This window comes from Pipra filicauda, unplaced genomic scaffold, assembly GCF_003945595.2.
Source record: "Pipra filicauda isolate LSUMZ 115617 unplaced genomic scaffold, ASM394559v2 scaffold760_size305172_pilon, whole genome shotgun sequence".
In the NCBI taxonomy this organism is placed as follows: Eukaryota; Metazoa; Chordata; class Aves; order Passeriformes; family Pipridae; genus Pipra; species Pipra filicauda.
The window spans coordinates 164,687-181,772 of NW_024104932.1; the positions used below are offsets into that span (position 1 = coordinate 164,687).

General features: G+C 52.7%; 1 protein-coding gene across 2 annotated transcripts in view; it reads right to left on the bottom strand.

Moving 5' to 3' along the window:
* The window catches only part of SKAP1 (src kinase associated phosphoprotein 1), a 150,223-nt gene that overhangs the window by 105,906 nt on the left and 27,231 nt on the right, over positions 1 to 17,086 (bottom strand). For both annotated transcript variants that reach the window (XM_039389724.1, XM_039389725.1), the window contains one exon: positions 14,215 to 14,322. In XM_039389724.1, coding sequence (XP_039245658.1) covers positions 14,215 to 14,322 — 108 coding nt within the window. The remainder of the gene's footprint in view (positions 1 to 14,214; positions 14,323 to 17,086) is intronic.

Sequence of the window (17,086 nt, forward strand, 5' to 3'; positions counted from 1 at the left end):
AAAAAAAAAAAAAAAAAGACGGATGGTAAACTTGACCTGCCGCTGGTACCATCCGAGTGCCATTTTTTATCGCCCCGGGCCGCTCCCCCCCCGGGCCGAGCGCGCCGGGTAAATGCCTGTGCGTGGTCAGGTCAGGCGCGGGCGCGGGTGAAACTCCGTTCACATTTGCATACAGGCGGGCTCTCAACAATGAACACCCATCTGTTCCCGTCAGCGCAGTACAAATCGAGTGTCACCCAACTCTGCCGCCAACGCCGCGCCCGGCTCGGCCCTTGTGAAGGGCGGAGGGAACGCTCGGGGGCTTCGGGTTACGGATATGGAACCGCTGATTTGGGTTTAAATACCTGATAACTGAAGGGGTTTTATGGCGCGGGAACAAAGGGTGAACCTTGAACTGATGGCTGCTCTCCCCACCACCACACACACACACTTCCCTCCCTCCGCCCCGACACTCTCTGTTATCCACACAAAAAAACACTGGATCTTTTTTTTTTTTTTTTCCCTCTCCCCCCACGCCGGAAAAATAAACTCGAACGGATCGAACTGTCACAGAAACGTCTTCACGGGCATCGAACTGAGAGAGGGAGAGAGGAGGGGTGGGATGGGGAGAGGGAGAAAAGGGCCGGCGGTGTAAACAGGAGGCGAACTCTGAACTCCCCGTGCCCTCGGGGGTCATTAATATTGTCGGGAGGTTGTTCCTTGAACTTCCACGAAATTCGGCCGGGGTGCAAATAAATGTTTGCAGCCCGGGTTCAGCAGAGGTGAAGCTCTGCCCTCCTCGCCCCCTCCAGCCTCCCGGTGCCGGGCACTGCTCGTGTCACCAGTGTCACCGTGTCCTCCCCAGAGCCAGGGCCAGCCCCAGGGCCAGCCGGGTCACCAAGTTCACAACCAGCTTCACCGACCACACCAAGACATTTGGGGGCTGCCCCTTGTCTCTCCCCTTCCTGGGGAGCTCCTTGGCTGCTTCTCCCCATCAAGTGAGGGCCCCGCTGAACTTCTGCAGTTCACTGTCCAGACGAGGTCAAATGACCTTATTTTGGGTTCCTGTCCCACTGGGGGAAAAAAAAGCAGCAAAGTTCAACACCCACATGAGGAAAACAGCCCAAACACCACCCCAGTGAACCTCTCCTTGTTTCCACGGGGGACAACAACCGGAGCCAAATCCTCCTGCAGAGCCACCTCCAAGCACCTGTTCCAAACTCTCTGGGCCCAAATTTTGGTCCAAATTCCCCACATCCATCACACAAGGATGCTGTGAGGAAGAGCCTGGGGGTCCTGACCTGTCTCAGAACTGTTATCCCACCTTTCCACACCTATATGTGGGACTTAGAAACAGCCCCTCGCAGCCGCGACCGGTTTTTCCCTGTGCCCTTTTCTCCCAGGTCCAAGAGCACCCAGGAAATCCCCCTCCTGCCCCTCCATCACTCCAGAACACCCACCAGCCTCGACAGGAGTCGCAGATTTACCAGGACAGACACAGAACCATGAATAGGGACACATCTTTCTTCCACCAAGAACATTTACGGGGAGCCGAAATCCTATTAAATCCCCCAAAATGGGCAGTTTTCCCCACTGTCCGTGGCCCAGCTGCCTTCCCCTCCCCTGGAAAGTTCCCATAAACAAAGTGGGGATTTGCATATCACAGGCAAGGCCCTTCTAGGGTGTCCCTGATTTACATACAAGGTGGCTGCGTGTGCAGCGCTCTCCGAAGGGAAGAATAAACCAACCAGGAAAAAAACCCATTACACAAGGTTTACCCTTCTGTTGGCTCCTAAAGAAAGAAAGCCCCATTAAAGAGCTGTCACTGGTTTAATTCCAGTTTTCCTACAGGGATATGATCCCATTCCCTTCCCCAAAAGATAAAGCAACTCGTCTGATAGAAATATTGGCTGCTTGGTGTGCGTGGGTGTTGTTGTGCGGGGTTTTTTTGTTAGGAGTGAACAGGAACTGAACCTTGAACTTCATTTACCCTTTGAACTCGTTACCTTTAAACAAAATTCCCCATGCTTTCCCTCTTCAAACAAATTTCATCACAATTACAGTCCCTTCCACTCCGCTTAAAGATATATAATCATTGACTTGACCTAATTACCTGGTGCAGGCCTTTCTCTGCAAGGTGAAAGCCATATTGGTGTGAACAGAAGCTGACCCCTGTATTCTCGATACCCCAATTTTATTCTAATTATTGTATAGGAGGTTTTCCATCTTCCTCTGTCCTCCTCTGCCCTCCCCCCAGTTGCTGTTTGGTTGTCGGTGATGCCCTTTGGGTTGGGAGCTGCCTGGAGACAGGCTGGAAAATACATCTCCTGATGAAAAGGGTGTTGTGGGGTTTTTTTTGTTGTTTTCAAGCTTCCCCATTCAATAGGGAACCAGGAGATTCGAGCTCTGCAAAAAGCTGCAAAAAGAACTGTCTCCTGTGGGAGCTCTCACAGCCTGCACCCGTCACCCCCCGAGCTCAGGGACCCCCACACAGGGACCCCCCCACACAGGGACACCCCACACACACCACAGGGGAAGCTTGGGGTGCTCAGGGAATGGGAATTCTGTAACTGCAGAGCAAAGCCTGGGGAATGTCAGCACAAAGAAGGGGGGTCGGGGTGGCCCCACAGACCCCTCGTCCTCCAGACCCCAGCAAAGAGCCAGCCGAGGTCACTCAGGTGCCCAAATCTGATGTTTGCCACTTCAATGACATTTCCAGCCGGGAGGGAGTCAGGGTGGCACAGGCAGGGCCCGGGTGCCCCTCACCCTGCTGGGTTTTCACCCCCAAATCCACCCACCCAGTTTGAGGGTGCTGGGCCCGACCTCCCCTCTAATGTCAAATCCCTTCCCGCTCCTCTGACATCACCCCCACACCAGCCTTCGCCTGATCTGTTCACCTGCTCAAACCACGAGCTCCTCAGAGCTGTAACTTCGTGCAAAACAGCTCTTGGAACTGGGGTGTTACCACAAAATGTCACTGCAACAAGGATTAAATTGTATTCCAGAAGACCAGGACAAGACAGCTGCACCTTCTTGTATGAAGCTGAGGTTTCCTGTGGGTCCCCACCTTCTCTGAGGGCAGTTTAACCCTTAAAAATAAAATCAAGTGCCACGAGAGGATGGAACTCCCCAGCAGCGCCATTAACCTGCTAATTTCTGAGAGACAAGAGAAAGCTTGAATTACAGAGGTAATTTAAGCCCCATCTCCCCTCTTGTTCTTTTAAAACCCACAAGAAAAATCTCACAAAAACCAGCTCCAACATTAATGAAGAGCCCCGGCCATTGACAGGCAGGGTGGCTGAGAAATGGCACCTCCGTCACCTCCTCATTTGTCTTGGGCAATTGGAAAATAATTAGCAACCTCGAAAGGGCTTCAATACCTAAGAGTAAACAAAGGGGAAAAAAGGGTGACTCTGAGTCATGGTCCTGTTAGCCTGGGAGGGGGGGGGAGAGGGTTTGCTCATCCCCAAGGTGAGAAAGGGAGGGGAGGGCAGGTGTGGACACTTCAACCCACTGCTCAAATCCCTTTTCCTTGGGGTTTTTTTGTGTGTTTTTGTATTATTTTTTTTTCCAAGCAGCACAACAAAAGAAGGAGCAGGGCTGGAAGGAGCAGGTAGGTGGAGCGCCAGGCCCGGCAGAGGCAGCAGAGCCATTTATTTGTTCTGGTCCCCGGGCGAGGGAGAAAAGGCCGTGCTCGGATGCCCCGGAGCTGCTCCCGGAATAAATAGACGCTGGAGATTAAAGGAGCAAATCCCACCACCTGCCCCGAGCCTGAACCCAGGGATTTCACATCCCGGGGTACCCAGGAGGGACGGGGGGCTCTGTGGGCAGAACAGCAGCCGTTGGATGGCCTTCGGTGCTCCCACAGCTCGGCATCCCTGCTGAGCCCTCCTGATCCCTCCAGTCAGGGCTCCAACGGGAACACCGAGGGGCAGGGGAGCAAAACAGGGCCTGGCCCCAGCCCCGAGCCCGGCCCAGACAGCACAGCATCAGACCAAGGAGGCAAACCCCAAAGTCAAACCCCAAAGTCAAACCCCAAAGTCAAACCCCAAAGTCAAACCCCAAAGTCAAACCCACCATGGTCCACACTATTGTCCTCCTCCTTCTCCTCCTCTTCCTCCTCCTCCCAGAGTTCTTTGATCAGCAGCAAGTTTGCATATCAAAGAAAAGGAGGAAAGGAGAATATTCAAATACCCCTCCTGTCTGGCCTTACTTCCCCCTTGGTGGGGCTGGTTGGTTTTCCAGAGTAAAAGTTGGTGGGTTTTCCAGCCACCTTCTTGCTCGGCTTTCCTGTTTGGTTGGGGTGGTTTTATTAAACAAATTAAGAGTGGCTTTGCAAGACCTTTTAAAATTAAAGTGTTTCTTTAATTTAGTCCAATTGCATTTGGAAAGAAAAGCTTCTGTTCGTGTTGGTTTTTTTTATTTCCAGCTAGATTTCTCCCAGGTTGGGTGGGAGGAGGGACACAGAATTTTATTTTGTTTTAAAATAAGCAGCTCTCCCCCCACCCCAACAAAATAATTAAAGCTGATGGATCTCATCCAGGGAGACACTCAGAGCAGACCTGGAATTTTTACCTACAGGTAGAAAACACAGCAAATCCAAACCAACCCTGGCAGGAAGCAAAGTGGGAAACCATCTCAAGAGCAGTGTCACCACCCTGACGTCCACTAGGTGACAAGCACAGCTCAAAGTTGCCAGAGGAGGTTCCTCACCTACTTGGGAGATGCTGCCACAACTTGAGGGAGTGCAAGTCCTGCTCTGCTCCTCCAGGGATTGCTCAGGTAGCCTTGGGCTTCCCTGGCTGGAGCAAGGACAGGGTTTGAGCGTGGAAAGGGGCACACAAACACACCCACTTATTAGTTTGCACTTCTGAGGTTGGTTTTTTCCTTCCCAGCGACCCCCACTGGCGTGGAATCTCACAGGAATTGCAGCCACAAAGCTCCCAAATTTACCAAACCCCCTGGTCTTCCCTTCTAATCACATTTTAGAGACCTCAGACATCCAGGGAGGACAATAAGCAAAGGCAGCTCCCAAGTTTAAAGACACACCCCCGAGGTGAAGGTGAAAATCCAATGTCATGCTCGTAAAATAACAGATCTGGGGGGGAGGAAAAAAAAAAAACAATCAAAAAGGGACTAAATGACTTTATGGGCACCTCAGCAATAATTGCTTTCTTAGCAACAAGCAACCTTTGGGTGTGTGAGGAGAGGACTGACCTCAGGCACACGCCCGGTCAGCCTTTCTGATCAAGGCACAGAATGAGCAGAGCAGGGGGAACCAGGGGAAGGTGCAATATATCTGGGGGCTTTACTGAGCGTCTCATGTGGTGCCACAGCAAATCCCACCGGGGGGAAAGGAAAGGGGAAAAAAAAAAAAAAAAGAGAAAAAAAATAAATGAATTTCCCTCGGCTCTCGGAGAGAAGGAGAGAAGCAATCGTCACACACACACTGGAAATTGGCCCAAGGGCCACAGACAAAAGCGGGTGATAAATGGCTTTTTGTCACGTGGGGAGCAGCGCCCGTGTTGGGGTTCTGCAGGGTATTAGTCCCCGTTTTATCTGAGCAGAGTAAACAGTCCATTAATTCAAGGAGCAGGAAGATACTAAATTAGGTGGTAATGCAAATATCGAGTGAAAGCGGAGGAAATAAGAGTGGGGGACACGGAGGGGTGAGGGAATGGCTGGGAGAGTAAAATGAGCTCCATCCTGCTGAAGAATAAACCAAGGTGACAAAAATAAAGCGATCCGAGGGCTCGTCCAGCACCGGGGGAAGACACGGAGTGAAAAGGGGAGAAAATCAAACTTGTGGTGTTATTGAGGAGCTCAGGAATAAACTGGTCGCACAGAGGGAGCTCTGACATGGAGAGGAAGGGAGCCAGGGTGACAGGAGGCTTCTTCCAACATCAGCAACAAGGATGCTACGCCCCAAGGCTGGCCCTGGCCCAAAATCTTGGCAACTCGCACCTAATCCACTGACCACATGAAGGGCGTGCACAGGAACAGGATGGAAACCATTTCCCTGCGAGGGCAGAGCCAGAGGATCTCTGAACTCAGCCTGCAGCCCCTGCAATCATCAGCTCTGCTTTGAAGGATGAGGATACAACTGAAGCTCAGGGAAGCGGGAATGAGGGGACACGAGGAAGCTCCTCTGAGCCAAAGGCTCTCCTGCTGATGGCCACGGCCTTTGGGGGACAGCAGAGCTCTGTCTTTGCAGGTGACTGAGAGCAGGGAGAGCAGAGACACAAGTTCTGGGGGGGGGGGAAGCAGCACCCCCCACGTGTTTCCAGGGACTGACACCGACCCCCTGCCTGCTCCAAACCTTCAAGGGAAGCTCATCCCTCTCAGCCCCGTCCTCTCCGCACACCTCATGCATCAGGTGTTTATCAGGGACAGCAGAGTGCTTCCAGGGTTTGGAAGGAGTTCAGAGAGTACAAGGAGCTTCGACTCCACTAAATTTTGTCCTCCCTTGGGTTCTGTGACTTCACCCACTGCCCCTCTGAGGCATCTCCTGGCAGGCTCTCCTTGCCCTCAGCACGGGGCTGTCTCAGCACCGAGTGCCTTTGCCCCAGGAACCATCAGTTTAAAGCTAAAATAAACTTTCCATTTCTCCCCCAGATTCCATCCTTTTTTTTGTCAGTGCTTTGATCCTCTGCAAAGGCAACACCAGACCATCTTCCTTTCCAGCAGATGGCCAAGTTTCGTTGCTAAATGCAAAATAGTTCTTCAGCCAGGGAACCTGAGCAGGGTGCTTGGGGCTCCAGGGAACCCAAGCAGGGTGATTGGGGCTCCAGGGAACCTGAGCAGGGGGATTGGGGCTCCAGGGAACCCGAGCAGGGTGCTTGGGGCTCCAGGGAACCCGAGCAGGGTGCTTGGGGCTCCAGGAAACCTGAGCAGGGTGCTTGGGGCTCCAGGGAACCTGAGCAGGGGGATTGGGGCTCCAGGGAACCCAAGCAGGGGGATTGGGGCTCCAGGGAACCCGAGCAGGGTGCTTGGGGCTCCAGGGAACCCGAGCAGGGGGATTGGGGCTCCAGGGAACCCAAGCAGGGTGCTTGGGGCTCCAGGGCTTTGAGATGCTTCTCTCTGAGTGGAAGGTGTCCCTGCCCACGGCAGGGGGTTGGAATGAGACGATTTTTAAGGTCCCTTCCAACCCAAACCATCCTATGAGTGTTCACTGGACCCGAGTGAAGCCACCTGAACTCTGCAGCGGCCGCAGCTCAATGAGAATTATTTCCTCCACTCCAATGGATGAACCTCACTGCAAAACCAGCTCAAAGCTCTCCCCTGCAACTCCCTGATTTGCCTAACGAGCTCTTTGGGATTGTCCAGGTGAGGAAGACAAGGTTTCTTCCTCCCAAGGCCGCCCAAGCCCCACTCATTGCTGGGAAGGTGCCACTGGGAGGGCAACTCAGTTAAAAGCTGTGGCTGCAGAGGCACAGCCCGGGGTGATGGGACGTTGGGAGGAATTGATCTGTCTGCCAAGAGCGTTTGTTCAAGCACAGGCTGAGGGTGGAGAGAGGAACAGCAGCAATTCACCAATTTGAAGCAGCAGCTCCCACTTTAAACCCACGAGCGCAGGGGGGAAAAAAAATGGGGGCGAAGCTTTGTAACCAAATCAAGAGAGCTGTGAGCTCAATAACAGGCATTATCCCATGGCAAAGATTTTGTTATTGTGGAGTGCTGATCCCTTTATCTCTCGGAGACAATCAACCTTCAGCCAGAGGAGTCTAACCTTAAAGCCCCATAACTCAATTTTCCGCGGTGTTAAAGTTTGGGGGGACATTTGTCAGCGCCGGGGCTGATAGGATCAGTCTGGAGGACCCCGGGACAAAGAGCGGCGGGTGAAGAGCGTGTCACCTCCACACACATTCGTTTCCTTGATGAACAAGGAGCTATTAGTTGGTGAGAAAGCATTATCAGGGTGAAGGATGACGCTGATTGTCTCGGCTGCTCTTCCCGTGACACCGGAGGAGGAGGAGGAGTCCCAGTGTTTGCCCGGAGCCCACCGGCTCTGCCCCCACCTCACCGACCCCAAACCAACCCGGACACCCAATCCCAGGGTTAAACAATAAAAGTTTAACTGGTTTTAAGGGGCAGTTCATCACCTGAAAGCCTCGATGTTACAAAGCTACTCCGTAAAACACCCCCCCCCCAAACTCCTGCCTGCAGAACCACAGTGACAGAACATCTGAGGGAGACTCTTTTTGCTCCAACAAACCCACCAGCAGCCACGAGAGCTCTGGGGGAGAGAAGCTCCTTGAATAAAGTTATACCTGACTCCTCACACCGCTTTCATTTCCCAAGGAAAAAAAAAAAAATGAGAGGCCTTTTCTTCCCTCCAGTTGTCCTTTAACACGTTTCAACTTCGGGATTTATTATAACCAGGCCTTAAATTAAATTCTTCAGGACAGTGGCTTTATTTTTTGCACACAGTGATTTTCAGCACCGCATAACCTGAGTAATAATTTAACATATTCCCCACGGCTCACGTTGAAACACACGTTTGAGCACATGGAATGAAGTCAGCAGCAGTTTAGCACGTGCTAATGTATATATAGCAGGGGCTTTTATTGCTGTCCACACCATTTCTCTCAGCTGGGAAGTTGGCACTGCAGGATTTGTTAGTGTTTCCAGGTTGATCCTGCAAGAAATGGGGACAACCATCGTTATTCCCACGGGCAGGTCCCCCCAGGTGAGCAAGTTCTGAACGTGGCTGTGGGATGAGGTTGCCTTTAACTGGAAGGGATCCTGCCCTCTGTCCCTCGAGGCTCTGGGTGCACGTGGAGCAGGAACATGGGAAAAGTGCCTTTCTGGCCTCAAACTGTCACACAAATGTGTCCCACAGCAAAATGAAGAGAAGTTTCCCCTGGTGTCACCTCGGCACTTGAGCAGAGGAAGAGTCTCCTTCGCTGAGGGCCTGAGCAACTCAAACCTCCAATGGGAAACAACAAAACCCCCAAATCTTGGCTACAGCCCCAGAACATTTCGAGTGCAGGACCTCGAGCATCTCTTGCCCTTGTTCCCGTTGGAGGACAAACACAGAACCCACCAAATATCTCATCTTGCTGTTCATGCACCACGTGAGGGAACATCGACCCCAGGTTTGCTGTAACTCAGCACCACCAGCCAGGGCTGCTCAAGCCCTGGCACTTTGGGGAGGGTGAAATCCCATTTCCCAAATCCAGGGAGGTCCTTGGTGCCAGCCAGGGGCTCTGGGCACCTGAACACTCACGGGGCACCAACTGGATGATCCAAAAAAATGGCATCTCCTCTGCCACCTTCCTAAAATCCCTCCTATGGAGAAAACCCCGTGCAGGTGGTGGGTGACAAGAGACTCTGGTGCCTGTTTAGGACACTGGAATCACTTCCTTTGGGAAAAAAAAAGGGGCAGAGGAGAAGCTGGGCTGAAGTTCCACCCTGGCACTTTGTTAACTTACATTTCCTGCATGTTGACCCCTCTGCTGGGGGGGAGAACAGAGACACGAAGCGTTTGCTCCCCAGGTTTCCACCCTCACGAATAAAAAGGCTCTTGGGAGGCGGGGGCACAACTTATCCCAGACCCCCATCCCAGCAGAAACCTCTACATTTGATAATTCACGTGGGAAGATCCGAGGAAGCTCCATCCTGGCTCCTGTGACAGCTCCCACAGCCCCCTGAGCCCACTGGAATAACCCACAGGATGAGGGCATCCCCCCACTGCAATTCCTCTGGGGCTGGATCATAAGCCAGCTTCCTATTTTCACGCAGATTTGCTGGTTTTTAAGGTGCTTGCTAAAAAAAAACCCCAAACCCAGCTCACCCCTCGTGGTTAAAAGAGCGTCCTCCAGGTATGGAAAATAAATCTCCCCCCCCCTCTGATCCCCTGCGCTCACAAAGCAATACAAAGAAACTTTAATTATGCTTTTTCCCTGCTGGCAAACAGCAAAGGAGGCAGGATTTTTGCTTTAGAAAAGCTGCATTAATAAGTTATTGGCTTTTCTCTGACTTCTAAGCGATTTCAATTATAACTCCTGGCTGGGGCCCCACGGAACTGCTGAGATTTTACACCACACGTTTCATAACATTTCTGTTTTTCTTACGAGCTCTTTGCCATCAAGGAATTACTTGAGGATCTCAGCTTAAAAACCATCCCCACGGCTGGGCAGAAACCTCTTTCCAAACCACAAACCCGGGCTCGAAACCACCCAAAGAGCGGATCCCAAACCTGTTGTTTGCTGTGAAAGCAACTCGTGATTTAAACCCAGCGCTGGATCCTGAGGCTGACAGTCCCCAGTTGCAAATAAACCATGAAACTGCAACCCACTTCAGTGTGGGGATGGGTGGGAACGAAATATTTTGGGGTCTGATCCGGTTTGGGTCAGGATCATGTCCCCAAAAAGGGCTGAGGAGGCACCAGAGAAGATGCTCCTGGGCAATCCAGGCTGCCAGCCCCATGCAGGGCCCAGCACCCACCAGGACTCACCCCCTGCTCCTCCCCTCAGGCAGTGCCCACGTGTTGATTCAACATTTGATAAAGAAAAGCTGCTTTTCTGGGGTGCAGGGGAAGATAAGGGGGGGGGGGTCAGACAGGGGAGAAACCCCTGTGATCGCACCGACCCTCCAGGCACAGAAACAGCCTCTCAGACCAACTTTCCAACGTCTTTGCCCGGGGAGGAACAACTCTGAGCTCCAGATGGGCACCCCCAGACCCGCAGGCTCAGAGGACTCCCCTCAGGAGCAGCCTCTGCAGCCACAAGTTGGGATTTCTGCAGCAATTCCTCGTTTTGCCGCAGCTTTAAAATCCCAAAAATGAGCCCAAGGAGCCACTCTGGGGTTGGGGGTGGGTTTGAAATGGAAGCTGGAAATCCTGGTGGTGTCACTGCCACCGCTGCTCCTTCTCTCCAGAGCTCTACTGGATAATTTGTGCACCTATTTCCAGCACCCTGCAAGCAAATCCCCCCCCTTCTCTCCCTCCCCAAACAAATAATCCTTAATAGAGAGGTGAACCAAAAAAAACTATGGCCAAACCCTTCTGACCAGCCCAAGAACCATTCCAGGAACTTATCTGCAGGATGCCAGAGACATTCCCACCCCAGGCTTGGAAGCACTGACGTTATGGTGCATTTCCACCCCCCCAAAAAAATGATAAATCAAAGGCCCTGAGCTCTGTAGGTTTAAGGGAGGCTGATTTCCTTCCCAAAAATGCCACCCGGGGCAGAAATTGGTGTGGTTTAGGTGGTTTTTTTAGAAAACATGTTGTTTTCTAAACATCTCCTCCCCTTGGCAGAGCTCAGAGGTTGAAGTGGTCAAACCTGCTCCAGGCCACGAGAAGGAAGGAGGAGAAAGAACTGACCTGTGGGTTTAACCTCTCACTCCCTGGGCTTTTTGGCAACAGGAAGGATGAAGGTTTCTCCTCTTCACCAGCATCTCCCCAGTCACACACCCCCTCCCCCCCTCCCCAAATGTTTTCTGGGCTCTTTTCACAAAGCTTTAAAATTCCATCGACAGCAAGTTTATAATAACCCGGTTAAAAGCAACAAAAAGCCATTTCTGGACGTCGGGGAGGCAGCACTAATTGCTTCTAATGGTATTGAAAAGAAAAATGTAAAGCTTTCAACCCTGGCACAAGAGAAATTTCCACTCCTCTGCGGGAATTCGGGGGGTTTGAGCCGCACGGACGTGGAAGTTGAGGATATTCAGCATTTTTGAGATGGGTTCTCAGCCTTTTTATTCAACCTGATGTTCGGGCAAGTGGCTCCTTCAGGGATCTGAAGTCACACTGGCCCCTCCAGCCTCGCCCCCCGAGCGTTCACCACTTCTATTAATGCCAGAGCAGGGCATCAGGGGGGAAAAAAAACCCCACAATTCCCATTTTTGGGGTGGAAAAGGGGAGATCTGCTGCTCCTGCAGCAACACCGGGGCTTCACTTCGGCTCCCGCCACGGGAAGGGGAAATTCCCGGGAATACCCGGGTTGAGGGGGGGGGTGGGAGGGGAGGTTTGGACTGTTTGATGTGGGGTTTTTAATAAAACCCCAGAAATCAGAGGCTCGGGAGGCGGGTGCGGAGCCGAGAGGGGCCACACGAGGGCACTGCAGAACTCGGGAATGGCAGCGACCCCCCCAAAAACACACCGGGTACCCGTCACACACTGACAACCCCCCATCATACACTGACACCCCCCCAAAAACCATCCCATGTACACATCATACACTGACAACCCCCCAAAAACACACCGGGTACATACACTGACAACCCCCTGTCATACACTGACACCCCCCCAAAAACCATCCCATGTACCCGTCATCCCCCTATCATACACTGACATCCCCCCAACATGCACTGACACCTCCCCAAAAATCACCCCATGCACTCAACAGCCCCCCATCATACACTGACACCCCCCAAAAACCACCCCATGTACCCACAGACCCCCCCCAGCACCCACTGACATCCCCCAGTATCCACAGACACACCCACCCCACCCAGAAACCCCTCCCATAGCTACAGACACCCCCCAGAGACCTCTCTTGTACCCACTGACACCCCCAAAACCCCCCTTGTACCCACAGATCCCCCATAAACCCCCCTTGTACCCACAGATCCCCCATAAACCCACAGACCCAAACTCACAAAGCTCCTGAAGGAGCCGAGTATTAAGTGGCACAATTTATAGGATCCCAGAATGGGTTGGGTTGGGTTGGGAGGGACCTTAAATCCCATCCAGTGCCACCCCCTGCCCCGGGCAGGGACACCTTCCACTGTCCCAGGGTGCTCCAACCCGGCCTTGGCCACTTCCAGGGCTGGGGCAGCCACAGCTTCCCTGGGAAACCCATCCCTGCCTCTCACTGCCCTCCCAGGGAAGAATTTCTCCCTAATATCCCACCTAAATGCACCCTCTTCCAGCTGAACTCCTGCCCCGCAGGACTCTGGGATCTCCCTGCCACGAGCAAGCAAAGGGAGCTCCCACTTTCCGAGACAAACCCGGCTCTGCCGAGTGTCCCGGCGCTCCGAGCGGAGCTGGGAGTGTCTCCTAAGAGATCCTAAGGAATTACCACAGCCCTCAGGACTTGCACGGTGCTTCCCAGCCCTGTGCAAACATTGGCTCCCTAATCACTCCTCGGGGACGAGCCCGTGGAGCGGGGCCATGGCTCATTGAGTAAAACCATCCCCAGCCCTCTCCATCCCTTCCCGCTCCCCCGGGGACGGCTCGCAACGTTCTCCCCTTCCCACAGCCAAGCCCAGAGCAGCCAAAATTAAAAAAGCCTGTCCCAAATTCACACTGCTGGGCTTTCCCTGCCCTCCAAACCCACCCTCCAATCCCACTCGGAGGCTCCTTCCCTCGAGCCTGGAGTTAACAAAGCTGGAAAAGCAGGAAGGTGGGAGAGGCGGCGTTCAACGGCACGGCGGGTTTGCAGGGAAGGGCACAACCTCTTGGTGGTGGGAAAAGGCCCCAGGAATGATGAGGATGTTCCCACAACGTTCCCACAATGGGCCAATTTATCCCTCTGGCTGTGGGCAGAGGGATCCCCCCGTAACCCTTTCCATCACTGGGCTGGGTTTCCATCACCCCAAGGGCTCCATGGGGATCCAGGAGCTCTCCCAGCCCACAGCAGGAGCAGGGTGGGTGCTCCAGGGGGGCTGAATGGAGAAAGAGAGGGTGGCAGCAAAAAGCCCCACAAAAAACAAACAAACAAACAAACAAACAAACAAAAAACAACCAGAAAAAATGAATTTTCACACTTAGAGAAATCAGGGAAATTTGGATGACGACGAGAGCCAGCTTGGGAAGTTTTGAAGTGTTCCCACTCCTCCTGCAAGGATGTTCTAATTGGGAAATCGAGGCTGCTGGATGCCCTTTAGCTCAGCCCCTTTGAAGAGGGAGGTTGAGCACCCAAGAAACGCCTCAAAGTCGCTCGTTAACTCTGGGAAATGTTGGACACCAGGGAAGATTCCGCGTTTTTTCCATCACTGACAATCCAAAACAGACCAGCCAAGCCCAGCTCGTACAGAGATGATCAAGAAACACACGTAAACTTCCAAAATATTAAAATCAGGGTCACCACAACATTTCATGGTCATTGACAAAGAGATGTACCGGTCACCAAACCAACCCCAAAAGCACCCAAAATCAAAACCAAAACCATGTGAGATGGGTGGAAGACAAGGAAGTCCTGAGGGATCACTCCCAGCTTTCCACCTTCTCCACTCAGAGAACTTCAAGAACCATCAGTGAAGCTTCAAGAACCACCAGTGACTTACCATCCTCCTGCAGGTCTGACGGGAGGGATGTCATGGAAGGGGCCAAACTGCAGCTCTGATTTTCATCAGAACTGTCCTGTCCAAAGCCAGGCTCATGTTGATCCTCCCCTAGAAAGAGAAGAGAGCCTGATTTTAGTGGGCACATCCTCAAACCCAAATATTCCTGCCTTTCCTCCCAGCTCCCACCGAAGTTCTCTACAAAGCCCCAGAACGCTTTTGTGGGTTTTAAGGGATTTAAGGCCAGACCCATCTCTCAGGGCCAAGGCAGTGCATTCCTGCTGCCAGAACACTCGTGCTGGATATGTGCAGCCTCCATTCCTGGAAGGCACACAAGGAAGGAGCTGAAAACACCAGTTTGGGGGGCCAAACTATCAGAAGTACATCAAAACTCCTTGTTCTCACTCTCAGCAAATAACCTCCCCATAAATCATCCCTGTGTAAAACAGAGCACTGTGCCACCTGCTCCACCAGAATGAATAATCTCCCTGTGTTTTAGGAAAAAAGCTTTGAGATCCTTCATTGGAGAGTGACAGGGATAAAGAGGCTGATCCGTGCCAGGCAGGCACACACGAATTCACAAAGCCCCACATCTGGGTGTGGAGGCAGGAGCTGTTCCATCCCCACCCTTGGACGGGGCAGCCAATTTTTTTTTTGCTGGGGAATTTGCGACTGATATTGGGTTTTCTGCAGGAGGCACTTTGAGGCACTGCAGTGACAGATGTTAACAGCAAATTTTAATGTAAACGGAGCCCTGGCCTACCTGGAAAGGAAAACACCACTCACCCCTAAACAAAGTGAAAAGGGGTCTTTTCAAGCTGATATTTCCTGAACACACAGAGCCCAGACTGCTGATAGCAGAGGTAAAGACAGCTGCTTGCTCATTCAACACGCACCAAACAGCGAGAAAGGGGAGTTTTCAGCTGATGTTAATTGTGCTCAAACACTAAACCCAAGTTTTATCTCGGCAAACAGAGGAGTTTTAAATCAAGCCCTGATGAAAGGGCACCAGGGGCCTGGCAGGGAGGTTCCAACCCTCTCCCCCCTCCCCTGCAAGAACCAGAGTGGAGATGCTGTTAAAGCCTCGGCTGCAGAAAGACCCGACGCAATATTTCGGAGGTGGTTTATTTTTAACAACCTGAAGCTCCCTCAGACCCCCCCCCCCCAGGCTCCTGCAGTCAAGAAAACTTCCAGTTCCTCATGCAAAGGAACAGCCTGGCTGTGAAGAACATAATGCACGAGATTGTCCTCCCCCAGCTCAGCTCGTTCAAGCACAAATCACACCGTGCCAGACACCGGCAGAGCCTCCTTGATACCAAAAGCTCAAAGGTGTTGAAAATCCGATGGGAGATCTGACTTTGGGATTTCCCAAAGGCTTTTGGGGGGTCAGTGACACCGCACAGGGGTCCCTGGCAGTCCATCCTTGAAGCCATTACAGCTTTCCCGACAGGGGAAGAGCCCAAGCAGCAATAAAACCCTTTCCCGGCTCTATTCCCACTTTGCTTCCAGCAGCCTCAGGGTGGAACCATCGGATTTCGGAGGAAAAAAAGGAAATTCAGAAAATAACTCCTCTCCTTTGGGGAGGTGCCATCGTGCAGCACCATCTGCACTGCTGACTCCTCGTGCCAAGAGGAGAAGCTGAGGGTTCCCTGGCCCCAAAAGGGCAGGCTCTGATCCCTCCGATGGATCCCACGGGATCCCAGGGATCACCCACCCACACGCTCATTCTGGGCCATGAAGACCAAGCCAGGCACGTTCCTGCGTGCTGCAAGAAACCAAAACTCACAGAGGCACCTCCAGGAGGTAAAAAATACCCAGTGAGGGGTTAAAAAGCAGAGACAAAGCCCCGCTCTGCTGAGCAGGCTCCGAGCACATCCCTGAGCGCTCCGACGGCCGCCCGACCTTGGCCGAGTCCTCTCGGTGCTCAGCTCAGCTGGGTGTGACAGGGGGATGTTTCTGCCCTGTTTCAGCCCTATAAAAAGGCTCTAATAAAAAGCTGCCACCAAAGGGAAACGGGGGGCTCATTCCCAGGAGGAGCCTCCCCGTGCTGTGCACCCGGGATGCGCCGGCGCGACCGGACACCTTCCCCGAGCCCCTTCAGCCCCTGGAAAAGGACATTTTCCCCCAGCCCGAGCAGGCTGTGTTAAAATCCGCTCTTCCAGAGCGGCACGGAGGTAACAGGTGGTCCCTCCTAACGAGATCCAGGTGCAGGATTATGGGGATAACGAGCAAAGTGTTCCCGGGCCCGGCACGGGGAGCGCCCGAGCGTGGCTGCACTAAACCACTTGGAACGGGAACAAGGGCCCCCAGCAGCAAAGTTCCTTGCAGGAATCAGTCACAGGAGGACTTACTGTTCTCCTGAACAGCAGGAGAAGCTGCTCCACACATCAAGAGAAGCTGCTCCACACATCAACCACGGAGCCCCAGGTCCCAGAGCAATTCCCACACATGGAATATGCTCGTCCTCATCCCTGTGCAGGAGGGGAAAGCAGGGGGTTCACCCCAATATAACTCACCCATAATCCACCCAAACATAATTCAGCTAGGAAAGAATCAAATGTATAAAGATCTCCCCATCCAGGGAGCGTTCCAAGCACGGCAAGAGCCGGGACCCTGCGAGCTGCTGCGGCACAAATCAACCCAAACAAAGGTGTTTGCTTCCCTTAGGAATGTTTTCAAACACCACCTCTCAAGTCACAAAACAGAAACCGAAGGAAAAAAAAACTCTGCCGCCTGAAACTAATCCTATGGCTTTTCCATTTGGATTTGCACCACCAGAACTTCTCTGTGCTTTAATCCACTTTCTCTCCATAAAGTTTATGGAGCAGCAACAGCCAGTTGAGTCCAAGCAGAAAAAAAAATAGCCAACAACTTG